Source organism: Crocodylus siamensis, chromosome 5 (genome assembly GCF_052110815.1).
Source record: "Crocodylus siamensis isolate JL-2025a chromosome 5, ASM5211081v1, whole genome shotgun sequence".
Classification (NCBI taxonomy): Eukaryota; Metazoa; Chordata; order Crocodylia; family Crocodylidae; genus Crocodylus; species Crocodylus siamensis.
Window position 1 is genome coordinate 80,212,472 of NC_143399.1, and position 27,640 is coordinate 80,240,111.

The 27,640-nt window shown below is 46.2% G+C and overlaps 1 protein-coding gene across 1 annotated transcript in view; it reads right to left on the minus strand.

Moving 5' to 3' along the window:
- The window catches only part of TEX10 (testis expressed 10), a 121,490-nt gene that overhangs the window by 51,112 nt on the left and 42,738 nt on the right, over nucleotides 1-27,640 (minus strand). The window contains exons 8-9 of the mRNA XM_090049451.1: nucleotides 23,224-23,399; nucleotides 19,556-19,733 (exon numbers count right to left, since the gene is read on the minus strand). Of these exons, the coding sequence (XP_089905577.1) occupies nucleotides 19,556-19,733; nucleotides 23,224-23,399 (354 nt within the window). The remainder of the gene's footprint in view (nucleotides 1-19,555; nucleotides 19,734-23,223; nucleotides 23,400-27,640) is intronic.

Consider the following 27,640-nt stretch of genomic DNA (forward strand, 5'->3'; position numbering starts at 1 on the left):
TAAGGGAGGGTCAGTTTCTATTCTAGTGAAAGTTTAATTCTTTTTCACTTGCACAAAACTTCAAGGAGACTGTGAAAGCTGCTTCCTCCCCAACTCCTCCAGCCCGACTACCCTGTAGCAGAGTGATTATGGCACTTGCTTGGGTGATGCAGATTAAAATCCTCTCAGATACTAAAAGAAACTGAACACAGGCCCCACAAATCCTGGACGAGTGCTCTCCCCACAGGGAAATAAATGGAGAAACATCTTCATGGATTTAGGCCTGAATTATTTTTCTCAGCTGAAACTATTTAGCCAAGGCAACAGAAATTGCATTCTGAGCAAGTAATTTAACTCACCCCAAATTGTCCCAGCTATTACTAAGTATCTAATGTCATGTCACGACACACTTCCATCTTCCTTCCAGTCCTCCCAATGTACCCTGCAGTGTCATTCTGCAGCTACATAGGGTATATCTGAACTATGGATATAAATACAGTTTAAAAAATTACCCATTTAACCTCCTCTAATTATATCGATTAAGTTGTCCTGTGGCAAAGGGCAGGGTAGCATAGGGAGTCAGGGCCGCTGTCAGGCAAGAGGCTCTGGCAGGGGCTGTCCAGAAAGTAGTGTGGATCTGAGCTACAGCATCTCGCAGCTACTGCAGCAGAGTGGTAAACAGCAGTTACCTGAGCGAGTGGAGCCAGGCAAAGTGGCACAGCAGAACCAGCAGGGCTTAAACAGGAGCAAGTAGGAGCTTACCAAGGAAGCCCAGATAAGCATCAATGTTCTGGGAGTAGGGGGCCACAACTGTTCTGCAAGGGGGAGTGAGGCACGTGCACCTGCAGGAGACCTCAAGTGCCTCTACCCTAATGCTCATAGTATGGGGCGTAAGCAGCAGGAACTGTGCCTCCTGATTGCGAGTAAGAACCCAGACTTAGTAGGGCTCACAGAAACCTGGTGGGACCCTACCTATGACTGGGCGACAGGCATTTGGGGATACACCCTATACAGAAGACACAGGACCGGGGGGGGGCTTGTGCTCTACGTGCTCAAAGAGCACCTCACATCCATCAAGAATTAGCTTCAGGATAGAGGAAGGTCAGGCAGAGACACTACAAGTCAAACTACAAGATGTGCATAGCGGAGACCAACTGCAGGCTACAGGAATGGTGCTTCGAGGCGGGCTTTGGCTTCCTCAGCCATGACCGGCACATCGTGATGAGAGACATGCTGGGATGGGATGGGCTCCACCTTTCCCCTAAAGGTAAGCGTGTGTTCTCTTCCAGGTTGGTGAACCTCCTTCGGCGGGCTTTAAAACTAGGCTCGTCGGGGGAGGGGGAAGATGAGGGCGAAGGAGAAGATGAACTACCAGGCCCAGCAACAGCCAGCGAGCCCAGACCAATGGTCAAAAGGGAGAAACAGGTAAGCGATGGGGGACGGGGCATTGCTGAGACTAGGGGGTCAGTGGGCACAACCGTTGGAGGCCTCAAATGCCTCTACACGAATGCTCGAAGTATGGGGAAGAAGCAGGAGGAACTCGCCCTCCTCCTAGCTGTCACCAGCCCTGACATAGTAGGGATCACAGAAACGTGGTGGGACTCATCGCATGACTGGGCGGTGAGTGTCAAGGGCTATAGGCTATACAGGAAGGACAGGATAGGAAGGAAAGGTGGAGGAGTAGCACTCTACATCAAGGAGGAATATACTTCCTCGTTAATTAGCAAGGGGGTAGAGGGGGGGCACTCTGAGGTGCTCTGGGTTAGAGTAAAAGGCAGTCCAGGGGAGAGAGACTTAACGGTGGGAGTCTACTATAGACCTCCCAACCAGGGAGAAGAGCTCGACCAGGAATTCTTAGGTCAGCTTACAGAGGCAGTGAGAGCTAAGGATGTGGTCATCATGGGGGACCTGAACTTCCCAGACATCTGCTGGGAGGAGCAGTCAGCCAAGTCTGATCGCTCATGTCGGTTCTTAGCCAGAGTGCAGGACCTCCATCTAACCCAGGAGGTGCACAGTCCCACCAGGGGAGACGCCTTGTTGGACCTGGTGCTGGCCACGGGTGATGACCTGGTGAGGGGGCTGCGGGTGATGGGCCACCTGGGAGACAGTGATCATCGCTTGCTGGAATTCACCATCCAGCGTAAGGTGGCAAAGGGCTGCAGCAAGGCAACAGCCCTAGACTTTAGGGGGGCTGACTTCAACAAGCTAAGGAGGATCGTTGGGGAAGCGCTGAGGACCCAGAGGGGAAGGGAATCAGATGTCGAAGGTGAGTGGTTGCTCCTTAAGGAGACGATCCTCCATGCCCAAAGGGAGGTAATCCCAACAAGGGTCAAAGGGAGCAGGAGGGCACATAAACCCCCATGGCTCACTAGGAGCATCCGGGAATGTCTCCTTGCTAAAAGGGAGGCATATACCCAATGGAGAGATGGGGTCATCACCAAGAAGGACTATGTTACAGTCGCCCGAGGATGTAGGGGGGCAGTCAGGAGGGCCAAGGCAGAGTTGGAGATAGGACTAGCTTCCCGGATTAAGGACAATAAGAAGTCCTTCTTCAAATACATAGGGGGTAAAAAGAGGGTCCCGGGTAATGTGGGGCCCCTGCAGGACACGATGGGCAACTTAGTCATCACGCCAGATGACAAAGCTAACATATTTAACGATTTCTTTGCCTCTGTCTTCCTAAGTAGGGACCAGTTCAGCCACCTCCCTGCTGGGCCCCCCTCGGGCCCCGAGAGAGACACGCCTGGGCCAGGGGTTAGCGAGGAGTTAGTTAGGGTACTTCTGGAGAGGCTGGACGTGTTCAAGTCCGCTGGTCCGGACGATCTTCACCCTAGGGTTCTACAGGAACTGGCCGAGGTCATTGCGGGACCCCTGGCGCGGCTCTACGAGCACTCGTGGTGCTCTGGCGAGGTGCCGGAGAACTGGAAGAGGGCCAATGTGGTCCCTATCTTCAAAAAGGGAAAAAAAGAGGACCCGGGAAATTACAGGCCAGTTAGTCTTACCTCAATCCCGGGTAAGCTCTTTGAAAAAATTATCCTGGCACACATCCAGGAGGGCCTTGCGGGGGAATGCATGCTCAGGGGCAACCAACATGGGTTCATCAGTGGCAGGTCTTGTCAGACCAACCTGGTGGCCTTTTACGATCAGGTCACCAAATCATTAGACGCAGGGGTTGCTGTGGATGTAGTCTTTCTGGACTTCCGGAAGGCTTTCCACACTGTCTCTCACCCTGTCCTCATCAAAAAGCTGGGAGACTGTGGTATCGATGCCCACACGGTCAAATGGGTCGCCAACTGGTTGGAGGGCCGCACCCAGAGGGTGGTAGTGGATGGGTTCTTCTCGACCTGGAAGGACGTGGGCAGTGGGGTTCCGCAGGGCTCGGTCCTCGGGCCCGCACTGTTCAACATCTTCATCAGTGACTTGGATGACGGGGTAGAAAGCACCCTGTTCAAGTTTGCTGATGACACTAAGATGTGGGGGGATGTGGGTGCACTAGAAGGGTGCAATAGGCTACAAGCTGACCTTGACAGGTTGCAACGGTGGGCGGATGAGAATAGGATGGGGTTTAACACTGATAAGTGCAAGGTGTTGCACATGGGGAGGAAGAACCAGCACCACACTTACAGGTTGGGGAACTCCCCTCTTGCCAGCACGGAGACGGAAAAGGATCTTGGAGTCGTCATTGACTCCACGATGAACATGGGCCGGCAGTGTGGGGAGGCAGTCAAGAAGGCCAACCGTACCCTGTCATGCATCCACAGATGCATCTTGAGCAGGTCCAGGGAGGTGATCCTCCCCCTCTAAGCGGCACTGGTCAGGCCGCAGCTGGAGTACTGCGTCCAGTTCTGGGCGCCACACTTCAAGAGGGACGTGGACAATATGGAAAGAGTTCAGAGGAGGGCCACTCGTATGATCAGGGGTCAGCAGGGCAGGCCTTATGAGGAGAGGCTACGGGACCTGAACCTGTTTAGCCTCCACAAGAGAAGGTTAAGGGGGGACCTTGTGGCCTGCTACAAACTGGTCAGGGGGGATCAGCAGGTATTGGGGGAGTCCCTGTTCCCCCATGCGCTGCCAGGAGTGACCAGGAATAACGGTCACAAACTGGCGGAGGGTAAGTTTAGATTAGATATTAGGAGGCGCTACTTCACAGTCAGGGCGGCTAGGGCCTGGAACCAGCTTCCAGGGGAAGTGGTGCAGGCTCCTAGCCTGGGGATTTTTAAAAGGAAGTTAGATGAGCACCTTGCCGGGGTCATCTGACCCCGGTGCTCTTTCCTGCTAAGGCAGGGGGTCGGACTAGATGATCTACCTAGGTCCCTTCCGACTCTAGCTACTATGAAACTATGAAACTATGGAGGTGTGGCGAAAGGGACCTTACGGTGGGCGTCCACTACAGACCACTCAACCAGGGGAAGAGCTGGACCAGGACTTCTCCAGTCAGCTTATGGAGGGAGTTAGGTCAAGGGATGTCATTGTCATCTAAACTACCCAGACATTTGCTGGGAGGGGCAGACAGCCAGGTCTGACCACTTGCATAGGTTCCTGGCTGTATTACAGGACCTTCACCTTATCCAGGAAGTGCACAGCCCCACTAGGGATAACGCCTTGCTGGACCTGGTCCTGGCTATGGGGGATGACCCGGTGAGGGGACTGCAGGTCCTTGACCACCTGGGCAATAGCAATCATCACCTGCTGGATTTCACTATCCAACACAGGGTGTCAAGGGATTACACCAAGGCTAATGCCCTTGACTTCAGAAGGGCCAACTTCAATGACCTTAGGAGACTAGTGGGGGAGGCACTGAGGGCCCAGAGGGTAGAGAAGATGGGAGTCCATGAGGGATGGTCATACCTTAAGGAGGCGATCCTACAGGCCCAAAGGATAACACTCCCTGGGAGAAGCAAGGGGGTGGCGGGGAAAGAGTGCTCAGAAACCCCCTTGGCTCAGCAAGGACATTCAGCAATGCCTGAGGACTAAAAGGGGGGCGTACAACTTGTGGAAGGGAGGAGATATCACCAAGGAGGAGTACTCCTCCTCGGCCCATGAGTGTGGAAGGGCTATTAGGAAGGCCAAGGCAGAGGTGGAACTCAGGCTAGCATCCAGGATTAAGGACAACAAAAAGTCCTTTTTCAAGTACACTGGGAGCAAAAAGAGGGCACCAGGCAATGTAGGGCCCCTGTAAGACGCAAATTGTAATCTTGTGGCTACACCAGACAAGAAATCTGATATTTTTAACAGTTTCTTTGCCTCTGTTTTCTTGAACAGGGACCGGGACATCCCACCTACCGAAGGTAAGGACAATCTTGGGGATAGCTCTGTCACGCCTTCAGTCAGCGCAGATGCAGTTAAGGATCTTCTGGAAGGGCTAGACATTTTTAAGTCTGGAGGTCCAGATGGACCCAAGGGTATTGAGGGAGCTGGCAGGGGTCATCACAGAGACCTTGGCCCAGCTGCATGAGCATTTGTGGTCATCTGGCCAGGTGCCAGGGAAACTCGCTGATGTGGTCCCAATTTTCAAGAAAGGGAGGAGGAAGGACTCAGGTAACTATAGGCCTGTAAGCCTCATCTCGGTGCTGGGCAAGATCTTGAAGAGAATCATCCAGGAGCACATCTGTGGGGGCCTGCAACGGAGATCCTGCTCAGGGGAAATCAGCATGGATTCAAAGGCAGGTCCTGCCTGACCAACCTGATTGCCTTTTATGACCAGGTGACTAAATCCTTGGATGATGGTGTCACCGTGGATGTAGTCTTTCTAGACTTTAACACCGCCTTTGACACCGTCTCTCACGCCATCCTCACTGATAAATTAAGCAACCGTGGCACTGATGCCTACGCGGTTGGATGGGTAAAAAATTGGCTGATGGGGCGCACCCAGAGAGTAGTGTGGACAGACTGTACTTGACCTGGTGAGATGTGAGCAGTGGGGTACCCCAGGACTTGGTCCTCAGGTCCACACTGTTTAACATCTTCATCAGCGACTTGGACAAGGGGATGGAAAGCATGCTGTCCAAATTTGATGATGACACTAAGATGTGGGGCGAGGTGGACACACTTGAAGGGACAGAGAGGCTGCAAATAGATTGAGACAGACTACAAAAGTGGGCAGGTGAGAATAGGGTGGGGTTCAACGTGGACAAATGCAGGGTGCTGCACCTTGGGAGAAGGAATCCACAGCATACATACAGGCTGGGGAGTTCCCCTCTTGAAAGCACAGAGGTGGAATGGGATCTTGGAGTCATTACTGACTCCAAGATGAACACAAGCTGCCAATGCCAGAGCGCAGCCAAGCAAGGCCAGCCAAACCTTCTCATGCATTCAAAAATGCATCTCAAGCTGGTCCAGAGAGGTGATACTGCCCCTCTATGTGACTTTGGTCAGGCTGCAGTTGGGGTACTGTGTCCAGTACTGGGCATCGCACTTTAAAAAGGATATGGCCAGCCTGGAGAGGGCTCAGAGGAGGGCCACCCACTTGGTGAGAGGGCAGCAGGACATGCCCTGTGAGGAGAGACTGAGGGACCTGAACCTGTTAAGCCTCAGCAAGAGGAGGCTGAGGGGGAACCTGGTGGCTGCCTACAAACTCATCAGGGAAGATCAACAGCAAATAGGTAGAGCCCTTCTCTCCCCAGCACCACCTGGGGTGATAAGGAACAATGGGAATAGGCTGATGGAGAATAGGTTTAAGTTAGATATCAGAAGGCAGTATTTTACAGTTAGGGTGGCCAAAATCTGGAACCAACTTCCCAGGAAAGTGGTCGTTGCCCCTACCTTAGGTAAATTCAAGAGGCGGTTGAATGATCATCTGCGTGGGGTCTTTTGAACCCAGCATTCATTCCTGCCTGTGGCTGGGGGTCAGGCTTGACGATCTGTTCAGGTCCCTCCTGATCCTAGCTACTATGAAACTACTATGAAACTAAGTGTAATGTTGGGGCTGCCACTGGGTGGTACAGGGGCAGGCTTCACAGACCCAGGCACCCCACCCCCCCACCTTACCACTAGTTACTTCTCTGCCACAGCAGCTGCTGCAGCCTGGATCTGTGCCACCTCACAGGCAGCCCCTGACAGCTGGCAGCGCTGAGCCAGGAGGTAAACGGTAAATGTTAAATGGTACAAATATAATTACTGGTTAACCATTTAACCTTTTACATCTCCAATTTGAACAGCTTCTTTTACCTATCCAAATGTTCAATAAAAGGTCTCAGAAACAAGGGAGACTAAGGGAAATCTGGCTTTCCTAGACTAAGGAGGAATCACATAGTCATAAATGTCCATAATTCTCTTCGGAGCAAAAGTTCAACTTTCCATTGGATTAACAGTGTAGAGTTCCCTAGAGGTCCTGCTGAGAGGCTACCATCCCTGCAAGTTTCATCCAAATCAGCAAAAAAAAGAACAAAGTTATAGATATTTCATTGAGTCCCCATTATGCTCTATGGCTGAAGCTCCAAATCTTCTCCAAATTGATTTGAAAGCTCCAAATTGATTCTGAAACCCTAAAGCTTCTAGCGATTTGATTTGGATTCATAGATTTGGCCTCCGAATTGTCCAAATCATCTCCAAATCTGAATCACGATCCAAAGCTTTGCACAGCCCTAGTGCCAATGCAGACATTTCAACTTAAGAGTAGCTTATTTCCGTTTTGCTTAACTCAATTCCAATAGCCAAGCTATTTTCTTTGGTTTTTGTATAAACCCTGCTCAGTTTTCAGCTAGCTTTAGCAGGGAAACAAGGGGTTAGAATACTGAACAAGGTGCTGTTTGTGAACACAGCTCTTCTCTTGCCACTCACGACACATTTCTAATAGGCTTGTCACCAGCTGGTAGTAAATTTCCCAAGCCCTGAACAGAAATCTTGAGGAAGTGAAAGAATGGGGAGGACCTGGTGACGGTCTATAAACTCACTAGGGGGGACCAGAAGGGTTTGGGAGAGACCTTGTTTCCCCTAGCGCCCTCTGGCATAACAAGGAATAACGGCCACAAGTTGCTGGAGAGTAGGTTTAGATTAGACATCCATAACAACTACTTTAGGGTGGCTCAGATCTGGAACCAACTTCCAAGGGAAGTGGTGCTGGCTCCTACCCTGTGGGTCTTTAAGAAGAGGCTTGATGCCTACCTGGCTGGAGTCATTTGAGCCCAGTTTTTCTCCTGCCCAGGCAGGATGTCGGACTTGAAGATCTACAAGGTCCCTTCCAACCCTACTTCTACGATTCTATGAATGTACTTTTGCCATAATAGGTTAGATAATACACAAAACAGGTCACATGTTTTCTTATTGATTCTTTTAAAGGTATTAGCAAGTAAAAGAATGGAAAGCAACAACAATGTATCTTAGGCATTAAAGTGGATTTGGAGAAAAATATTATTCCTATTATAAATAAGCTTCCCCTGCTACTAATTTCATTCACAGTTAAAAAGGCTGTTTGCACAAAAGAAAACACCAACAAACCAAAAAGCCCCGTAACTGTTTACATATTGCAAATAGGAACATAAATTGGAAGAAGTATGTTCACTAATGAGTAGCAGGTATTTACTAGAATGTAACAGCAGTAAACAAAAGAACTTCACCCTTATTTAAGAAAAACTCAACCAGATAGCACATATTTGGGTCAAAACATTAAGGATTAAGCTCCTAACTATACACTTAATATTCTCTCTTTTAATCCACAGATTTTTACATAACAGCGAAGAATGGCCTGCCATTTTAAGCTTTGTCTAAACACAGCAAAGGAAATGCCAGCATTTTAAGTGCAAACTTTTCTTTTTAGTTTATGTATATCAGTCTTGTATTCATTTTGGTAACTTTTAAAATATTTTTTCCTTGATTTATTTTTGTTCACTCAGTATCTCAAAATTCAATCATATCTCATATTTTCAATGTTTAATTTATTTGTAGTTCCTCCTGACTGTAAATTATATTTCCACCAAGGTTCTCCACCTTGGGAGGAAAGACCTGCAGCATCCTTATAGGCTCGGCAGTGCTACGCTGGCTAGTGCTACGGAAGAAAGAGACTTGGGGGTCATGACTGACCACAAGATGAACATGAGCCTGTAATCTGATGCTGCGGCTAGTAAAGCAAGCAAAATGTTGGCTTGCATCCATAGATGCTTCTCAAGCAAATCCCAGGATGTCCTTCTCCCCCGTACTCAGCCTTGGTGAGGCCACAGCTGGAGTACTGCGTCCAGTTTTGGGCTCCACAATTCAAAAAGGATGTGGAGAAGCTTGAGAGAGTCCAGAGGAGAGCCACGCGCATGATCAGAGGTCAGGAAAGCAGACCTTACGATGACATGCTGAGAGCCATGGGGCTCTTTAGCCTGGAAAAGCACAGGCTGATGGCCACCTATACGTTTATCAGGGGTGACTAACAGGATCTGGGGGAATGTTTGTTCACCAGAGTGCCCCAAGGGATGATGAGGTTGAACAGTCAAACTATTGCAAGACCATTTCAGGCTGGACGTAAGGAAGAATTTCTTTACTATCTGAGCCCCCAAGGTCTGGGGCAGCCTGCCATCGGAGGTGGTTCAAGCACCTACGCTGAACACCTTTAAGAGCGAATTGGATGCTTATCTTGCTGGGATCCTATGACCCCAGCTAACTTCCTGCCCTTTGGGCAGGGGGCTGGACTCGATGATCTTCCGAGGTCCCTTCCAGCCCTAATGTCTATGAAATCTATGAAATATTTAAGTCCATTTTTATTTCACTTATTATTACAATAAAGAAATATGTGCAGATGTATTTCACTTCTAAAACCTTGTACTGTTTAAATTTTCATGAAAACCTTTTTTGGTTTTGTATTGCTTTATCAGAGTTGCTCTTAGTAATGACGGTCATTTTTTGTGCGTCTCAGCAGCATTAATTAGCCCAAGCATAACACCACATTAACGCAACTATAACACTTGCATTCCAGAACCAGCATGCATAGACCTGGCTTAAGTATTTCTTCAAGAGCAAATATTTCTGCAAGGACTGGGGTAGTGCAGGTGCTAAGGCACACAGTTAACAGCCCAGAGATTGCAAGTTTGAGGCCATAGTAGAAGGACTCATGGAGTGGCCTGGTCAGATTCCACCAATTCTGCTAAAAGGAAAGGCAGCATTTCTGTGGCTTTCCACAACACAAACACTTACAGGTCTAATGCAGTTTAAAACAAGTGTAACTGCAACCAAAAGATATTTAGTGATCCTTCATGCCACTGCAGACACACAGGCTGCCTCTTATTCCAAGAAAGCATTGTAAAAGCTATTCCAAAAGGTGGTATTGTACACCAATTTCCCAAAGATGTCATGGAGTAACAAACCTGCCCAACACTTCCATGGCATTCTAGCCATGGACTGAGCTCCTCCTTAATCTGAAAGAAGTAAACAAAACACTTTAAAAGGACCACAGGTAGTAAAGTCCATGCACAACAAGAGTGGACATCAGGGAAAAAAACTCTTTACAGTGAGGGTTGCCAAAATATGGAATGGGCTTCCAAAGCAAGTGGTGCTTTCCCCTACCTTGGAGGTGTTCAAGAGGAGGTTAGACATGCACCTGGCTGGGGTCACTTGACCCCAGTGCTTTTTCCAAATCTAAAAAACAATGGCAAATGAGAATGAGATAAGAGCACTCCAAAAGTTCTGGGTAACCCTAATGTCAAGCACCAGAAAATCTGATTTCCCAACTGAGTCCATGTTCTCTGGAGTATGCGCTACAGGTGGCTTTTATTTTTATGACCCAGACATAGGACTTTCTCCTTCCCTATAGCCACAGTTGCACCATTTTGTAAGGCCCAATAAAGAGGGAGCAAAAGAGACCAGGAAAAAAAGGAAATGGCTATACCTGGCGCCATAAGACTTCATATAGGAAATAAACAGTATGACCCATTCCCTCATAACTCCCACTTCTCATTATTTGGGCAGTAGATAGGATTTTTTCCAAGGCGTAACTAGCACGGGGAAAACAATCTTCTTATAATTTTCCAAGAATGCAGGCTTTGATTTGCATTGTATTACATATTATTTGTGATATTCTGATATGAAATAAAGGCAAAAAAACCCTTATATAAATTCAAACCAAAAGATAAGAGAGGTGGTTAGCCGTGTTACTCTGAAGTTCAGGCAGAAGGGAGGACACAATGGCACAGAGGACAGAAATTCTAGCCTACTTCATTTAGCTGAAATATGGTTTTCATATGAAAACCAAAACAAAAACATTAAAGGAAAAAAACAAAAAGTTATTTACCAGTAACTGGAGTTCTTCTTGCACACCTACATGCTCTCACTTGTGCATACTGCTCGTGCCGAGCCACCTATCAAAAGACTTTTTGCTGTAGCAGCACTGGAAGGACACACACTGGCCCAGTGTCCTCTGATGCCCTGAACTGTATGAGGATAACACATCCCAGAGGACTCCAGCTACTGATAAGCAGGGACAGATTGGTGGGGGAGAGGGGTTGGAGAGTGTTGTGGCCACACTCTCTTTAGATGCTAAGACCTCCAGTCCTGATCCAATAACAACCAAAAGGTACTTCCTGCAGAATGGCCTTGTGGCAACGTAAAAGTATGTATCCTTCAAGTCAAGGAGTACAAAACCATTCCCTGAATGTATCTCGTCCTGTATGACCACTGCCAGAGTCACTATCTTTCTTTTAATTTTGGAATCAGGAAATAACTGCTGTAAAACCTTTTCCTCCAAGTTGTTGGGTAACTTTTCTATTGCCCCCAAAGCCAATAGAAGACACTGCCATTTCATGCCAGTCTGTCATTATGAGAAAGGTCCCTAGAAAGGGATGGAAAGAAGGAATGAATGACTATTTGTTACCAGAACTCAAACTTGATATTAACTCGCATGGTTTGGAGAAGGAAAGTTGCAAGCAGGTATCTTACATCTAGGCTTGGGACAGAAGTTACACAAACTGGTTTAAGTGATCTGAAACTGGTTTAAATCTGTAACAGAACAAAAGCTCAGTGCACATAAACCAGTTTTAAAACTGGCGAGACCAGCTAGGGATGCAGCCCAATCTACAAGGGGGACAGGAGGAAACAGGAAGGGACTGTCCCCTCCCACACCACAGGCAAATCTCAGGTGGAATCTGGGGCAAGGGAGGTGGGTTAAACACCCTTGCTCAAACTTACTGCTGGATGCAACTGTGGACTGTAAATCCCATGGGCACCTGGAAGCAGGAAAAGGAATTGATGAGCAACCCTGCAGGGTCCTGCTGCTGTAATTCTGGACTGCAAACCCAAGAGACCTCAAGAACAGCAGGAACAGGATGTGAACGTGCAGCCAGAGAGCCGTGCTCTAGCACACCCGGCTTCTGGCCTGAGGCACTCCAGGCACATGGCTGTATTTCCTGAATTTCCTGTCTGTTCACTTCTGTTTCAATTTAATCTGTGCAACTTAGACTAACCTGCAAAGAATTAATTGATTCAGCCTCGGGCTTTTTTACTGTCTATACTTAGGGACTTTAATGATTCAGTCACTATGACTATCTGGAGGCAGGGGTTCTGGGGAAATGAAAAGTGGACTGTAAACAACTGTTTTTGTTTGTGTGCTTTTTTAATCCTTCCTAAATGATGTGAATTGTCAGTGTACAAACTGAGACATATGTGCCTGAAAGCTTGTAGCTGATTAACCACTGCCTCAGAGAAGTTCAAGGCTGGAATTTTTGGATATATTTGCATGAAAAACAGTGGCTTTGATGCACAGATAAAAGAACCGAGTGGTTTTGGAGTCTATAAGCACAGCTGAAGCCTCTGAGCTGGAAGCAGCATTAGCTGCATCTAATACTTCCTGTAAGCCTGCTTGTGCCATCAAATGGCCCTCAAAAAGCGTACCATAGACTGTCCTGAGATTATCTCTGCCAGGTTTAGAATACATTCGTGGACTTAAACGGTAATGGGCAAACAGCACTGGATAATTTGTTATCCTAAATTGTAGGCTCATGGATAAATGACCTGTTTCTGAAATAGTCCAGTCTTTTCAGCTCTTTGTCTTCTCATTGGCATCTGTCAGCACTGACGAATGCAATACCAGATGAGACAATAAATGTTCCACCCTCTAAATAGCAAGTGTTAGGCTTAAACTGATAGAAACCAACAAAGTGCTGCATCTCAGACTACTGGTGGGGAGGAAATAAGGAATAATTACTGCATACTGCCCTTTATCCCCTATCCCAAGGGTGGGCAATTATTTTGGCTGGAGGGCCACTTAGTGACTTTTGGTGAGATGTCAAGGGCCGCAAGGGCAGCCCCTATCCTTGACAGGTACCCCACCCCCTGGTCATCATTTGGGATTGAAGTCCCACCCCTTAACCCCTGACCTATGCCACTGGAAGTCCCTCCTCTCCCCCTCCCCCCCCCCAAAATTCTCCACGGAGGGAGGAGCGGGGGAAGGTGCCATTTTGAAATAGGAAAAAAAATAAATCACATCCTAAAAATCAAACATCTATTATAACGCATGTTAACTTTGTTCCAACATTTTTTGTCCTGATTTGTCTTAGTCTTTTGTGTGTGGAGGGTGTGGCTGGTGCAGGGTGTTGCGGATGGGTGCATGGGCAAGGCCTGGGTGTGTGTGGGTATGGTAGAGTGTGCTAGCAGCTACGGGAAGTCACAGCTCTGTGCCTCCACATGCGACTGCCAGCACTCCAGCAGAGAGCTGCACATGGAAACAGAACCAGCCCAGCCTGACCCAATGGTGCGTGGCTCCCACCTGCAGTGCCTAGAGCCCCACACACTGGCAATGAGCAAACCCAGTCCAGCCTGAAGCCACACAGTTCCTGGCTGCAGTGCCAGGAGCCCCAAGTGTTGGCACAGAGCCAGCCCAGCCCAGCCTGATGGCACATGATGTATGAAAGCCCATGAATCCTGCTGGCTTTCAGAGAGGCAGCTGTAGGCCGGTAATAATGGTCTTTTAGAAGGGCCCCATGAGCTGAATAGAATGGCCTGGCAGGCTGGATCCAGCCCATGGGCCATATATTGCCCATCCCTGCTCTACCCCCTCTGGGATAAGCTCTGGAAAAGCATGGCAAGCATGTGCTCTATGAGTACTGCTAAGGCAAAAAGTTTCCAATCAAGAACTCAGGGCACAAAAACCCATGAGCGGTAATAATACGCATGTGGTCAATTACTCAAAAAGAACCAATTTCCAGAAATCTTTTTCCAAAGCTAAAATCTTATACATAAAAAAGAGAAATATTTATGTAATTAAGATAATGTTTTCTTTAGTTGCATCTCCGAGTATGATAAGAATTTTCTTATAAAAGAGTAAGTCACATCAGACATTCATCTCCTTAAAAACAAACTACAGTGGGTCAAAACAAGTATATGTGTTACTAAATTTGAGCAGTTAGTCAGGATGAGTCAGAAAGTGAAAACATGAAGGTTTAAACAGAAATATTAATAATGCCATGCTGCACCTCCAGTGCAGTTTATAATACACATTTTGGCTCATGACATATTACGACTTACATCTAATCAGAAAACCAAGAGCAAAAAACACTGTATGTTCTCAAGTTATCTGAATTCAAAGTAACCACGTACAAAGTGACCTGTGGCCATTGGTCCTGTCTTATAATGACTGGACCACCTGTTTTTAAACTCTCTGACCCATGTCCATTTCTAAATGAGGAGCAGACTGCTGACTGGCCAAGAGGCCCAGTGGCCCCAGCCCTCACTGCTGACTGGCCGAGGGGGATGGTGCCTCCCGCCTCCCTCCCCCCCCCATCACCAAGGAGATGTTCTGTATTCTGGGGGTGCATCAGTGGCCACACTACCTGTCTTCAAAGTTAAGCATGAATAAGCGACAAAATATTTCCAAGTATTAATTCATTAAATCCTCAAAAGAACTTGGGTGAATTGGAAACAGCAACACCCCATTTTACAGGTAAGAACACCTAAGCACAGCACCATTATAACACAATGTATGTTCCAACTCTAGTTATTGTAGCTGCTGCTATTAACCACTCTGATCTGTAATAGATAAATAATGGTTCTCCTAATATATTTTTCCCATCTCAGAGTATTTCTCCCCACCTATCTACATCCATACTTTCAATGCATCTGTTAAAGATCAATAGTTAAGACTGATTTGAAATCTTAATTTTAAGCAGGGACTAAACTACGTTGATGTGTGTGGAGAATACCGGACATCTTCCCCACTTTACAGCAGCTACTTGTTAATGTGTACCAAATGGATTATGTGAGAATTTAAAAGCAATTCCATTCACTTATACATTTAAGTTCATTTTAAAGTGTATTCTTAAAGGAACTGGCAACTATATCAGGCAAATGTTGTCTCAAATGATCACAGATCAGATGTCTCTTTACTCAAAACTGTCAAGGACCTGGATCCTGTAGATTTGGTAGTTAATAGTTTCTGAAAATAAAATTACAACATATGATTTTTCTTGTTACTGTTCGAAAGTCAAAGTTTTTCCTTAATCAAGAGACAGAGAATAATATTCACTTTCAGAGATACCAAAGGAATTCCTTCCTTCTCAAGCGGATGGAGCCCCCCAGCTGCCCTTCACAAAAATGACCCTTGCCCCCATTCAACTGATCCTTACATTGCTTTTTTTCCTACCTCCTAGAAATCTGAGAAGCCATCTCTCTCAAAAGCAGACTGACTTCCTGTGACGTCAAGGGAAGGAAAACAAACGAGCAAGAAAAAGCGAGAGAAAACAAAGCCTGTTCTTTAAAAAACAAAAAAACAAAAAAAAAACCCACAATTTCAGTTAACCAGGGATGACAAAAATGAATATGTATTAATAACAAATGCATGCTGTTACTATAGGGTTGAGTCTGCTCGTCTTTTATGAGCATTTCCATTCCTTAATATATTCAAATTTCTTTTAAGTCTAACATGTACAGTGAATTTCCAGTGTTTACAATGCTCACTTTGGGGATAATTAAAACATGCTTGTAACACAGCCTAAATTACTGATGCAATCTTAACTCCAATCTCACATAATTTTAATCTAAGGATATAAATATCTATCTATGCATGTATGCTCAATGACACATACACATACATATGGTTTATAAGGTATGGATAACTAGCAGAAAAATCCTTTTAACAAATGAAAAACAATTACCAAATATAATAGTGAGCCAACAACACTGCTGAATAGGATCTATTTAAAGTGCTAGACAGATAAGCAGGTGGCTTGGACAGAAAAAAAAAACCCTTATAAATAAAAACGTAGCCTCACAAAGATGACTTTGAATAGAGGGAGAACAGTGGCACCTAGTGGTAAGGCAACCTTCACAGAGGGATGTGGAGGTATTGATCTATATAAAACTCATATGGGCAGAGCCAATATATGTTACAACTTGGTGGCTACATGGTAAGCAGCCAAGCCCAGCTTTTAATACAGAATTGCAACACAGTATGAGCTCACACAGCTTTTCTTGTTTGTTTTGAGAACTAACTTTTTTAATCCCTGTTCCTAGGATCAAAACACACACAATGTAGAAGCTCCACCTCTGTACTAGGAAGCTAAACTTCTGAAAACTGATGTCAGCAAATGGTCCCTTAGAACATATAGTGAAAGATTCCAGTGCTAATTTAAGTGGGATGAGAAGACTTTCAAGACTCCTGTTATCACTCTTCCTATGCCTGTTCTAAATGACTTGCTCCAATCTACAAGAGCAGCATCTTTAGAAATAACTCCAAACGGAGCAACTGCAGCAATAAGTTTGCAGCAGTTATTTTTTCTAACGTATATGGAAACATGGGAATTGCCTTGCTAGATCAAAGCAATAATTTGTGTCTAACAATTTCCTATCTCCAACAACGGACAGTACCACTACCAGAAGGTATGCAATAAGCATTTACAGTAGAGGTACAATGATGCACCGGTCCAATATCAGATTGGCACTGATATGGCGGATTTCTGATACTGATAATTTTCTTTATATCAGGCCAATAAATGGCCCATGCATGCGTGCAGCCACACCACGACATGTAGAAAGTGAGGAGCATATCCTGGCAGCTTGAAGAGCTGCTTGCAGCTAGTAAGTCTGTTGTGTTGGAAGGGGAGGGGTAAGGGAAGGGGTGTAGACAGACTGGTGAAGGCCCCCACAGTGAGAAAGGAGTAGGACTGGAACCGGGTCTGCCCACCCAGGGCGAGGCGGGCACAGGACGGAGCAGCAGCTCACCTGGAGGCATGGCTCCCATTGTTATGTGTTGCTCCTGCAGGAGCTGATGGTCCAGCGGCTCATTCAGAGCTTGCCCAGCAGCTCCCACTGATGCTTCCACTGCTCATCCAGGAGGGTAGGGGGGATGAGGGGTGCCCCCAGATCTGCAGAGTGTGGGGTGGGGCAGGCTGGGGCTGCACCAAGCTGTTCCTGGCAGGCTGGGGCTGTGCGCAGGGCTGGCAGTTGCGCTGGGGGGGGAGGGGGAAGAAGCATAGCCTCTTCCCCCCTGGAGTCCCCTCCCAGAGCAGTCCTGCCCTGCTGGGAAGAGCCTGGTGCAGCCCTGGCCCCAGTCCACCCCACGCAGATCCAGAGGCACATGCCCTTTCTCCTCCTCCATGCTCTCCCAGAAAAGCAGTAGGAGCCGCCGGGCGAGTGCCGGATGAGCAGATGAGTGCACAAACAGCGTGCACTGGCGGGAGCCCACCCCACAACCACACAAGCTGTGGCCCCATCCCAGCTGAGCACTAAGTGCCCCAGCCCCAGCCCCACTCCTCCATCACCATGGGGGCCTTGACCTCTTCTACCCCCACCACCTCTTCCTTTCCCTCTCCCTCCTCCCCTTCCACAACAACACTTACCAGCTACAGGCCACTCTCCATGCTGCCAGGCTGGTATTGAAAATCGAATCTGTATCGCCCGATATGCCCCCTTAAAAAATCAGCTAATCGGTATCTGATCCAAAAATCTCTATTGGTGCACCCCTAATTTACAGCATAACCTACCCTTAGGAGGAAGATGCTTATGGCTTGTCTATACCCACTATATTCAGACAAGTAGTGTTAAACTGATGTAGTTCTTTTGGCTTAACCCTCTGGCTGGATGCACACATGACAAACTAAACCAGAAAAAGATGCTCACTGTCCTGTCACAAGGTGAAGGTTAAATTAAATGCATTACCATTCCATTGCAAAAGCCTTGCCTACTTCTTGAGTGTCAAAAATTCAAGAGTTGCCTGCCACACTTCTGTAGGTGCCAAAAGAATCAACTGCCCCTACCTTGATGCCAAAACAATTTCAAGTATGTAGCTATGCGGGTAGTAGGAGAAAAATGCGCCACACTGGAAAAAAAAACAACCACTGAACCATTTGTTTTATATCAAAACAAATGCCACAAGAAAAACAGTCCTGGCAGAACTATTTTTCAACATTACATTATTATTTCAATAACTACCTCCAACTGAGGCTGCCACTGAATTCCAACAGGCTTTGCCACAGAATTTAAATTTAAACCTCCCACAAACTACACATGAGGTTCATAAAATAGGGTGTTATATAAAACTTACTAGCGACTTGTTGCATTATCTACATTATTCAGCAGCAATAAACCAAGAGTGCTAAGCAGGTTATCCCAAGTCAGAGCCAATAAAAGCTTTGTAGCACATCACGTCCTCATGCGTTTGTTATGTGCTACATATTTCACAGGAAAAAATAAGTTTCAGAGAGCATTTAAAAAAACCTGTGCACTGGAACAAGCTACCAAGAGAGGCTGTGGAATATCCATCCTTAGGAGATTGTTAAGACCCAGGTAGACAGAGCCTTGGCTTTGATTATAGAGATGGGGATAGTTCTGCTTTGAGCAGGGGGTTGGACTGGATGGCCGCCTAAGGTCCTTTCCAACCTTACTTGTCTATGACTTTATGTCTATAAACTTTTTTCAATACCTCCTCTAACGTCTTACTTATCTGGAGTTCAGCTGTACAGGGATCAGAACCAAGCGAAGAGAGTAAATAAAAATGTAAACATCCCTAAAATTAATCTTCCAAAAAAAAAAAGAGAGAAAAAAGGAGCAGTTAAATATCATGGGTGAAATCTTCACAAATTTCTGAGACTTCAGTTGAACCAGGATTTTATCTAATGTAATATCAGATCTAAGATTCTTCAAGGTAAGAAGAAATAGTAGTAAGAGGTTAATTTATACGTAGGCCGTATGCCTAGCCATTATCATTATACTGCTGACTATGGAAACAACAGTAAGGGTACATCTAAAACAACCTGAGGCAAGGCAGGATATGGCTACACAGATTGATTTACAGTGCTTCAATACAACAGGCACCGCATGAATATACTTGCAGGATGTGCTGACAAAATGATTATGGAAACTGCTTTAAGTGGTGGAATAAAGAAATTGTAAATTACCTTAAAAGTAAGGATTTGTTTTAAATTAATAAGGTAGAGAAAGGAAGTCACTGGAAGGACATGTTCAAAGTGAAGAACTGGAGACATAACTGATCATCACACTGAACTCCCATTTCTATGTATGCAAAGTCACAGGACATCTGTATCAATATATACCATGTAAGATCACTGTTCTTATGTAAGTGCACATTAGTAACATGAGCATTACACTGTTAATAAACACACTGTAAAATGGCCTCTTTTGAGGAAAAATAATATTAAATGAATGGGACACTTACCTCATATGCAATATCCCAATAAGGGTGGCAGCTAGTTCTGAAGACATTCTTCCCATAATGCAGCAACGACTTAAAGAAGAAAGTAAACTGGTTGGTAGACATGGTAGGAAGTACACAAGCTGTACTAAACGTTGCTGTGACTCAGCTGGAAGAAGAACCAGAGTGCCATCTAGTGGATCTAAACAAAAAAAAGGTACAGAAAAGCTAAATTTAATATTGTCTGACAAAGAAGTTTTTTTTCAGCATTGTTTAAGGTGTTGAAAAACTCAAGGCAATCTTCCTCCAGTTCTCAATTTTGACTAGCTTGCCTCTCCTCCAAACCTGCAACACTATAAAAACCACATATACCTATTCAATTCTACAATCTACTGTGAATGGATGATGAAAGGGGATAACGTTAACAGTGCAAAGGGAAAACAATCAAAGTTATTGTCTGAGAAGAGAAATTAGGAGAGGAGGGAAGTAAATCAGGAAATCCACTGGGAAGATGAAGAGAATCATAAAAACAAGACAACCAATCATCTTGAACTTTTCATTTTCCAAGTGTTTTCTTTACTTTGTTGCCTAAGTGTCACAAAGCCATGTGAAAATTATTTGATTTTGGTATGTACTTCCTACTAGATTGTGTTCAGGTATGCAAAATCCACAAGAATTCCCATTCAAATAAACCTGAAGAAAAACTCAATAAACAAGGAAGACAAACACAGGGGGACAACAATGTTTTGGTTTATACTCTATTCACATTTAGACAGTTTGCTTCCTAATCATAGAGTAGTGAATTTTAAGAAGCAAAAATTAAGATACTTCTACATGGTTCTAGCACTGCTCACCACAAACACTCTAAGACTGAGTCAGGTTCAAAAATTGAGAGCCATTTAAGATGACATTAAAGATTTAAGTGATGTGAGATTTGGTTCCTTTTAATCTATCTTGCAGATTATAGCTACACTTGATTGAAGCTTAATTTAACTTTAATGAAAACTGAAATTCTAATCAATTGACTCTAGAAACTGGTGCTTTCAGAAAAAAATAACTAAATATCATGAGACTTGCAGTAAATTTGCTAGAATTGGCAACACTTGTTAGTTCTGCAGCTAGGACCCTTTGGACTAGGTGACCTCCAGAAATCCCTTCCATCCCTACCTTTACAAGATTTTAAGATTTTCTGCATGAAATTCACAGAACAGAATATACAAGAATCTATTATTATAAAAGCCATTTGAAAAATATTTAAGTGTCCTACATCCTGAAAAACCTCAAAACATTTTATCAACTTTTACAGAATGTCAGAAATCTTTCATCCACAAGTGAAAGTCAATCAACGCTGGAATGGAGCAATAGCATATAGCAGCACTACTTTTATTAAGTAGTTGATCACAGTAGCAACTGATAGTCTCAATTACAAGCAATGCCTTTATCTGGCAAAAAGACAGCCCATGTCCCAAAGAATTTAAATAAAATAATGTATCTAACTGACAGAAGGAACACTAATATTTTGGAATTCTCTCCTAGCAAGAGAATGCCACTTTACAAGAGTTCCATCCAAAAGACAATATGCAAAGCCCCCTATAGCCACAGTGATTTAGCTAGCACTCTAAGTGAATAACACCCATTAAAAGCATTAAAATACTGCTCGGTTTATAGAAACACAAAATAAAGGAAATGCTCCCAAGTCAAGGCTTACACAGAAATCAAGTTTCTAACAGATTTAAGTCTGGCTTCTCTACAACTTAAAAAAAATGTGTCCATATTATTTTTCACAAATAAAACTGCTACAGCTGTAGTTCTATTTGTAAATCTCGAAGGGAACAAGACACCATCACTTAGTCTGCGTACCTACCCTTCACCAAAAGATATCAGTATTTTTATTCTTTGGACCAGCAATTCCCAAACTATGGTAAACTGAGTATCACCAATTTGAAATGATACAGCTTTAAGTACCACCAGCAAATTTTTCATACACATAGGTAACTTACTATGTATTAAAACATTAAGTAGTCATAAAACATTGTTTTATCAGTTACAGTAGCCATATAAAACAACTGTAAATTGGAAAAAAGACAGTGTAAACCAGAGGTAGGCACCATTTTTGGCCAGAGTGCCAAAAAAAACACAGTGTAAACTGAGTACAGAAAAAACCCTGTAAGGTGCCAGAATGTGGGCACACCAGAAAAACAAAACTGGGGCGAAGGGTACATGGCAGGACACATGCATATTAATATAGTTAATAATAATAAATGTTGCTTTTTTTTCTTTGTTACAGTAAATATTAGGTTCTCTAAAAATTCTAAACCTAGTGACAATAAATAAAACTAGCATTATTCTTGTGTATTATTTTTTGTTAAGCGTGTTGTGATGAGACAGGGAAGACAGAGAAGGAGGGAGGCACAGGGAAAGCAGACGTGGGAGAGGTGCTACAGAAAGGCTGGCCCAGCAGGGCTCTCTGGAAGATGGCAGCTGAAGGAGGGCGGGGGTGCTCAGTGGCACCGGAGGGGCCCGGCCCAGGTAGCTCCGCGGGGTCAGGGGGCAGCTGTCCTGCCCATGGGGGAATGCCGCCTGCCCACGGCAGGATGTGAAGGCTGAGGCTCAGGGGAGCTCCCTGCTCGGCCTGTGCATGCCGGAAGCAGCAGAAACTCCCTGGGCAGGACGCCGTGTGCCTGCCACTGGGCAGGCCAAGGCACTCTGTCAATGTGCGGTACGTATGCAGCAGCAGCAGGGGGAGGGGCTGAGTGTGCTCCAGGGCACACATGGGAGGCATGTGCCTCCCCCCCGCCATGCCTCCCCCAGGGTGAGTACAGCAGCAAGAACGCCCCCATGCCCCGCTGCCTCTGGAGATCCCCATGTCCCACGCAGGTCTGGAGGCAGCATCATGTGATGCTGAGCCCAGCACACAGCCCACCTTCCCTTGGACACAGATATGGGGGGACACATGCCCCCCACCGCATTCCCGGAAAGGCCTAAGCTGCCTTTGTGCCAGTCCTGCCATGGGGACGGGGCAAGCTGGCCTGAAGGGAGAAAGCCCCCAGGAAGCAGTGGACTGCTGCTGCACTCTGTACCATGCTACAGCTGCCTCCGGAGCTACACAGCATGCCGTGCGCCTGCTGCCATCAGGCAGGCAGAGGACACAGTGCAGCCAGCACATGGTGTCACACACTGCTCCTGGGCCAGTGGCAGCATGGCACAGAGACCATCATGCAGCAGCAACTTACCTCTGCCCCACACAGATCCAGGGGGCATGTGCCCCCCCATGCCTGCCCCAGGATGCATGCAACGGCATCCCCACAACCCTGGAGGAGCCACCCAGGCTCTGACTGTCGCACCACCCATCCCAGGAGCCTGTTCAACCTAGCCCCTGCCTCTGCCCCCCTACCTCCTTCACCATGGAGGCCTTGATCAGCCCCTCCCTCCCTGCCTTCTCCCCAACACACTTACCTACTGGGTAATGTGTACCTGGCCACGTGCAGCAGGCTGTGTGCAACAGGCTGCTGCTGGGCTCAGGGTGTGTGCAGCCCCTCCCCAAAGACTTCCACATACCACTTCCAAGTTGTCTGCATACCACTGGTGGTATGTGTACCAGTTTGGGAACCACTGCTCTGGACCATAACTGTCATTTTTAAGTAACAGAGAAGAGTCCGTTAAGTTGTAGCGTAAGTGTACAAAAGTCTTACCATAAATTCGAGAAACAATGGCTTGTAAACTTTGAAGCAACTCCTTCTTTGAATGAGATGCAGCAGAATGAATGGTATCAATCAGCTGGTTTGAAAGCTCAGGGTTTTTTGAGCCTAGCAGAACGAGCTGGAGAGGGAGGCCTGCCAGCCAACGAGATAAAATTTTACTTCGATTTCTAAAAGGAAGGGGGAGAAAAGGAAAGTTGGAAAGTGCATTCATTTTAGATAGAAAAGTTCTTAAACACAATTTATGCTTATATTAAATATATTAAATTATAATACTCTAAAACTAAGTATCAATTTATACGGTTTTAGTCACACTAGAGATTGTGATATATAGATGATTACTAAATTGGTATGTCTTTCTTGGCTTCCACAGTTTCTGCAGCAAGCAGCCTGACAACTTTTTTCAGAAATCAATTATACAAACCGACTGCATGGTGGCAAGGAAGTATCTGTTCCAAGGATGGGCAATTATATGGACTGGAAAGCCACTTAAAAGTGTTCCAGTGAGCTGTTGTGGGTTGGGGGGAGCTGATGACCTGACCCAGGGCAGTGGGGAAAGGGGGGTCATTGATCCTATCTGACCCCAGCACCCATCCACTCCACCACATTCCCTAGGACACTAGACAGACCAGGCAGGTGAGGTCTCCATGAAGACTGGTCCAGAACCCCTGTGAACAGGGTGTGCTCAGCCAAGCAATTAGGATGAGGGCACGAGTAAGCAGGGAGCAGTGTTTGAGTGGAACAGGCAGACAGGGCCAAGGCTAGGGTTGGGATCATGGGGCAGTGAAAGAGCAGAGCCAGGGTCTGGGGCAGAGCTGTGATCTATTCCCTGCAAATCCCTGCAATGCGTGCCAGTTCTGTGGGCAGGGACATGTAGTGAGTAGATTGTGGCTCTGACCCGAGCTGTAGTCCCATGCTGTCACTGTCCCATGATCCCAGTCCTGGCTCCAGTACACACCCGTCCTGCTCCTGGACTCCATTCCACAGCCTCGTCCCATCCATCTGGTTGAGTGCACCCTGCCTGCAGGGGTCCTGGGCCAGTCTCCAAGAAGATGAAAGGGACTTGGGGGTCATGGTTGACCACAAGATAAACATGAGCCTTCAGTGTGATGCTGCGGCTAGTAAAGCAAGCAAAAAGCTGGCTTGTATCCATAGATGCTTCTCAAGCAGATCCCGGGACATCATTCTCCCACTGTATTCAGCCTTGGTGAGGCCACAGCTGGAGTACTGCATCTAGTTTTGGGCTCCACAATTCAAAAGGGATGTGGCGAAGCTTGAGAGGGTGCAGAGGAGAGCCACACGCATGATCAGAGGTCAGGAAAACAGACCTTATGATGAAAGGCTGAGAGCAATGGGGATAATCAGCCTGGAAAAGCGCAGGCTCAGGGGTGATCTGGTGGCCACCTATAAGTTTATCAGGGGTGACCACCAGGATCTGGGGGAACGTCTGTTCACCAGAGCCCCGCAAGGGATGACAAGATCGAACGGTCACAAACTCCACTGCAACTGATTCAGGCTGGACATAAGAAAGAACTTCTTCACTGTCCGAGGCCCCAAGGTTTGGAATAGACTGCCACCGGAGGCGGTTCAAGCACCCACTTTAAACACCTTCAAGACACATTTGGATGCTTATCTTGCTGGGATCCTATGATCCCTGATGACTTCCTGCCCCTGGGGTAGGGGGCTGGACTCAATGATCCTCTGGGGTCCCTTCCAGCCCAAATGTCTATGAAATCTATGAAGACTCCACCTCCTCACTCCAGCTGGTGCCCCTGGCAGTAGGTGGGGGGGAAATGGGCTGGGTTACCTCAGCAATGGGGCTTGGTCCACTGGCGGAGACACAGGCAGCAGCAGCAGGGTAGAGTAAGCTGCTGTGAAGTCAAATCTGGCCACTGCCCTGTCCCTACCCTGCCATGCACCCTGGGGGCTGCAGTACTGGCCACACGTACCATGAGCCAGGCCACCACCTATATATCTGGCCCAGGCAGGGCTGAAGGACCTGGTGCAGTCCTGACAGAATCCCTTGGAGGCCTGGATCCGGCCCACCCCTGAACTATTAGTATCCTTTCACAGCCTTTAACATATCAGAGGTCAGACATTTACTACTCATAGGGGCTGGAGGGGACCTTACAGATCATTGGATCCCACCCTTAGATAGGTCTCCTATAACCCCACTTTGACTCTCATCAAATTTAGTCCCACCTTGTAACCTGATTTGGGCTCCAGGGGCGGCTAGAACAGCCCTTAGTGGCCACACAGCCCTTACCCTGCTCTAGGTCCAACTTGTCTCCCCATTCTCACTCTCTCACCACAACTTGATGTAACTGTTTAATTAGAAGGGAGGCTGCAGCCACTAGAGATGAGGGAAGCAAAGGAACATCTGGCCAGCAGCTGTACTGGGAACAGCCCCTCCAGAAGCTGCATGGACTGCCCCAGTGGGAGCAGATGGGGCTCAGCTCCATGTTGAGCAATGCAGGGGCAGCCACGGGCTGGATCCAGACAGCTGGTGGGCCAGACCCAGCCCGCAAGCCATATTTTGCTCATCCTTGCTCTATACCTTTGTTGGAGTCTCAGCCTTCCCAGCCTAGGTCTCCCTTTTTCTCTCACAGGCTCCCTTAAGTTACTGAGCATACTTAAGCTCCTGGACCTATCCATCCCATGGCTACTGCAGCACATGGGTGGTAAGTGCTTGCATCAGGTAACTCCCTGGATACCTGTTCTCTGACAGCTCATTATGAACAGCTTTCCCCACCTGAGGTTCTCTCTGCTGCTCCTTCACCCTTAAAGTAACAAGAGCCTTTGGCTTTCTGTTACACACCTTCACTAGTTTTCTCAGTTTTTAAATCTCAGACATTTAAAAGACACAGGAGGAGGCGAGAAACTGTCCACTCTTTAGAAAAAGGGAGCAGATTTTAGTTTCTTAGTGTGTGGTTTTCCTTTAGTTCCTTACCTATTTAACTTGCCTTCTAACTGCTGCTATACTCTACATCAGAAGTTGGTAACCTATGGACTGGATCCAGCCCACAGAGAGATAAGATCTAATGAGGATTGGAAACATGCAGCAGCAGGGACACTTTCTCTACACTGCACTGTGCATTTATTTCACTATTGCATATTCTGCACAGTATCCCCTTTGAAACATCCAGGAGGCTGCCACTTCAGTCCTCCCTGCTCTGTACCAAGGGTTGTTCTCTTGCCCCACTGCTGCAGCCTGTACTTACCCTGACTGCCAAATAAGAAAGTACCCCTCACTACTTCATTGCTGGTAAACTATGGAATACTATATATGTGCACCACTACTGTCCTTGAGGGGGCAGCTTCGAGCATAATGGTATCTCATCCAAGTTGCATTTAAAGGAGTGATGCTTAGAAAAGACATCTTTAAACAAGTAACATATGATATGGAAAACAGCTCAGTGAACATCACAATGTCTCTTAAGAGTAGACTTAGTTGGTTGATCAAAATGCTTTTGTCCTCAAATAATACAATGTCTACAAATTACATTAGGGCTGAATTTCAAGACAGCAGGCCTTTTAAGGACCATCTAATACCTGAGGCTAACACTATCAATTACAGATTGAAAATATAGATTGTAAAATAACCATTCTGTTGGATCTGTGATAACCAGGAGAGAACAGGTCCACTGTTATGAATCTTAAAATCTGGAAGTTATTGCTGTTTCTCCTCGTTCACCCAAAGAACACTGCAATTGTTGCCTGATGCTGTGGATGACTTTGCCTTGCAGAAGAGGAGAAAAAAAAAGGACTACAGCCAAATTGTCTATCTTCATTTTTGTATGTTGACTGGCAGATTCTTTTCCCAGGTTTTCCAATGATGATGGATGGTTAGATTCCAGATGTAAACTGCCCATCCCAAAGCTGGAGTTTTCTGTACTGGGTGTAACTGACTAAGCTAGTGAAATGAACATTATTCCCTTCAAAACACTCAGTCACAGACTCCACCACCAAAGGACTAAAAATACCTTTATAGAAGTTGTCAGCTTGGACAACTGGACAGCTGTCCAAGTTTGGCAGGTAGTTCTTTGCTAGACAATGGTGGCACATTCTTACCTTGAGACAAGCATGCAGGATTATTTAAGTGCCTGAAGGCATGAGTTCTATCAGTTTGTAGAAGATCTGCCTGACAAGGCTTCCACAAAATTTCTTTATTGCTGTAAGGATTTTCATTATTTTTTTTTTTTCAAGAGAAGGCTGGCTCAGCCTAAGAATCCAGCATGGCACAGATAAACCAGTTTGATAGCATAAAGGGCCATAAGCAATTTTTTTCCAGTGAGAATCTGTTTTTTGATTAGAAAACATATCCAGACAACAACTATGGAACAGTCCTCCTGTGAGGATGCTCTGATGAACAAATTATCTAACTGGGGGCAGAAAATGGGCCCTGCCATCT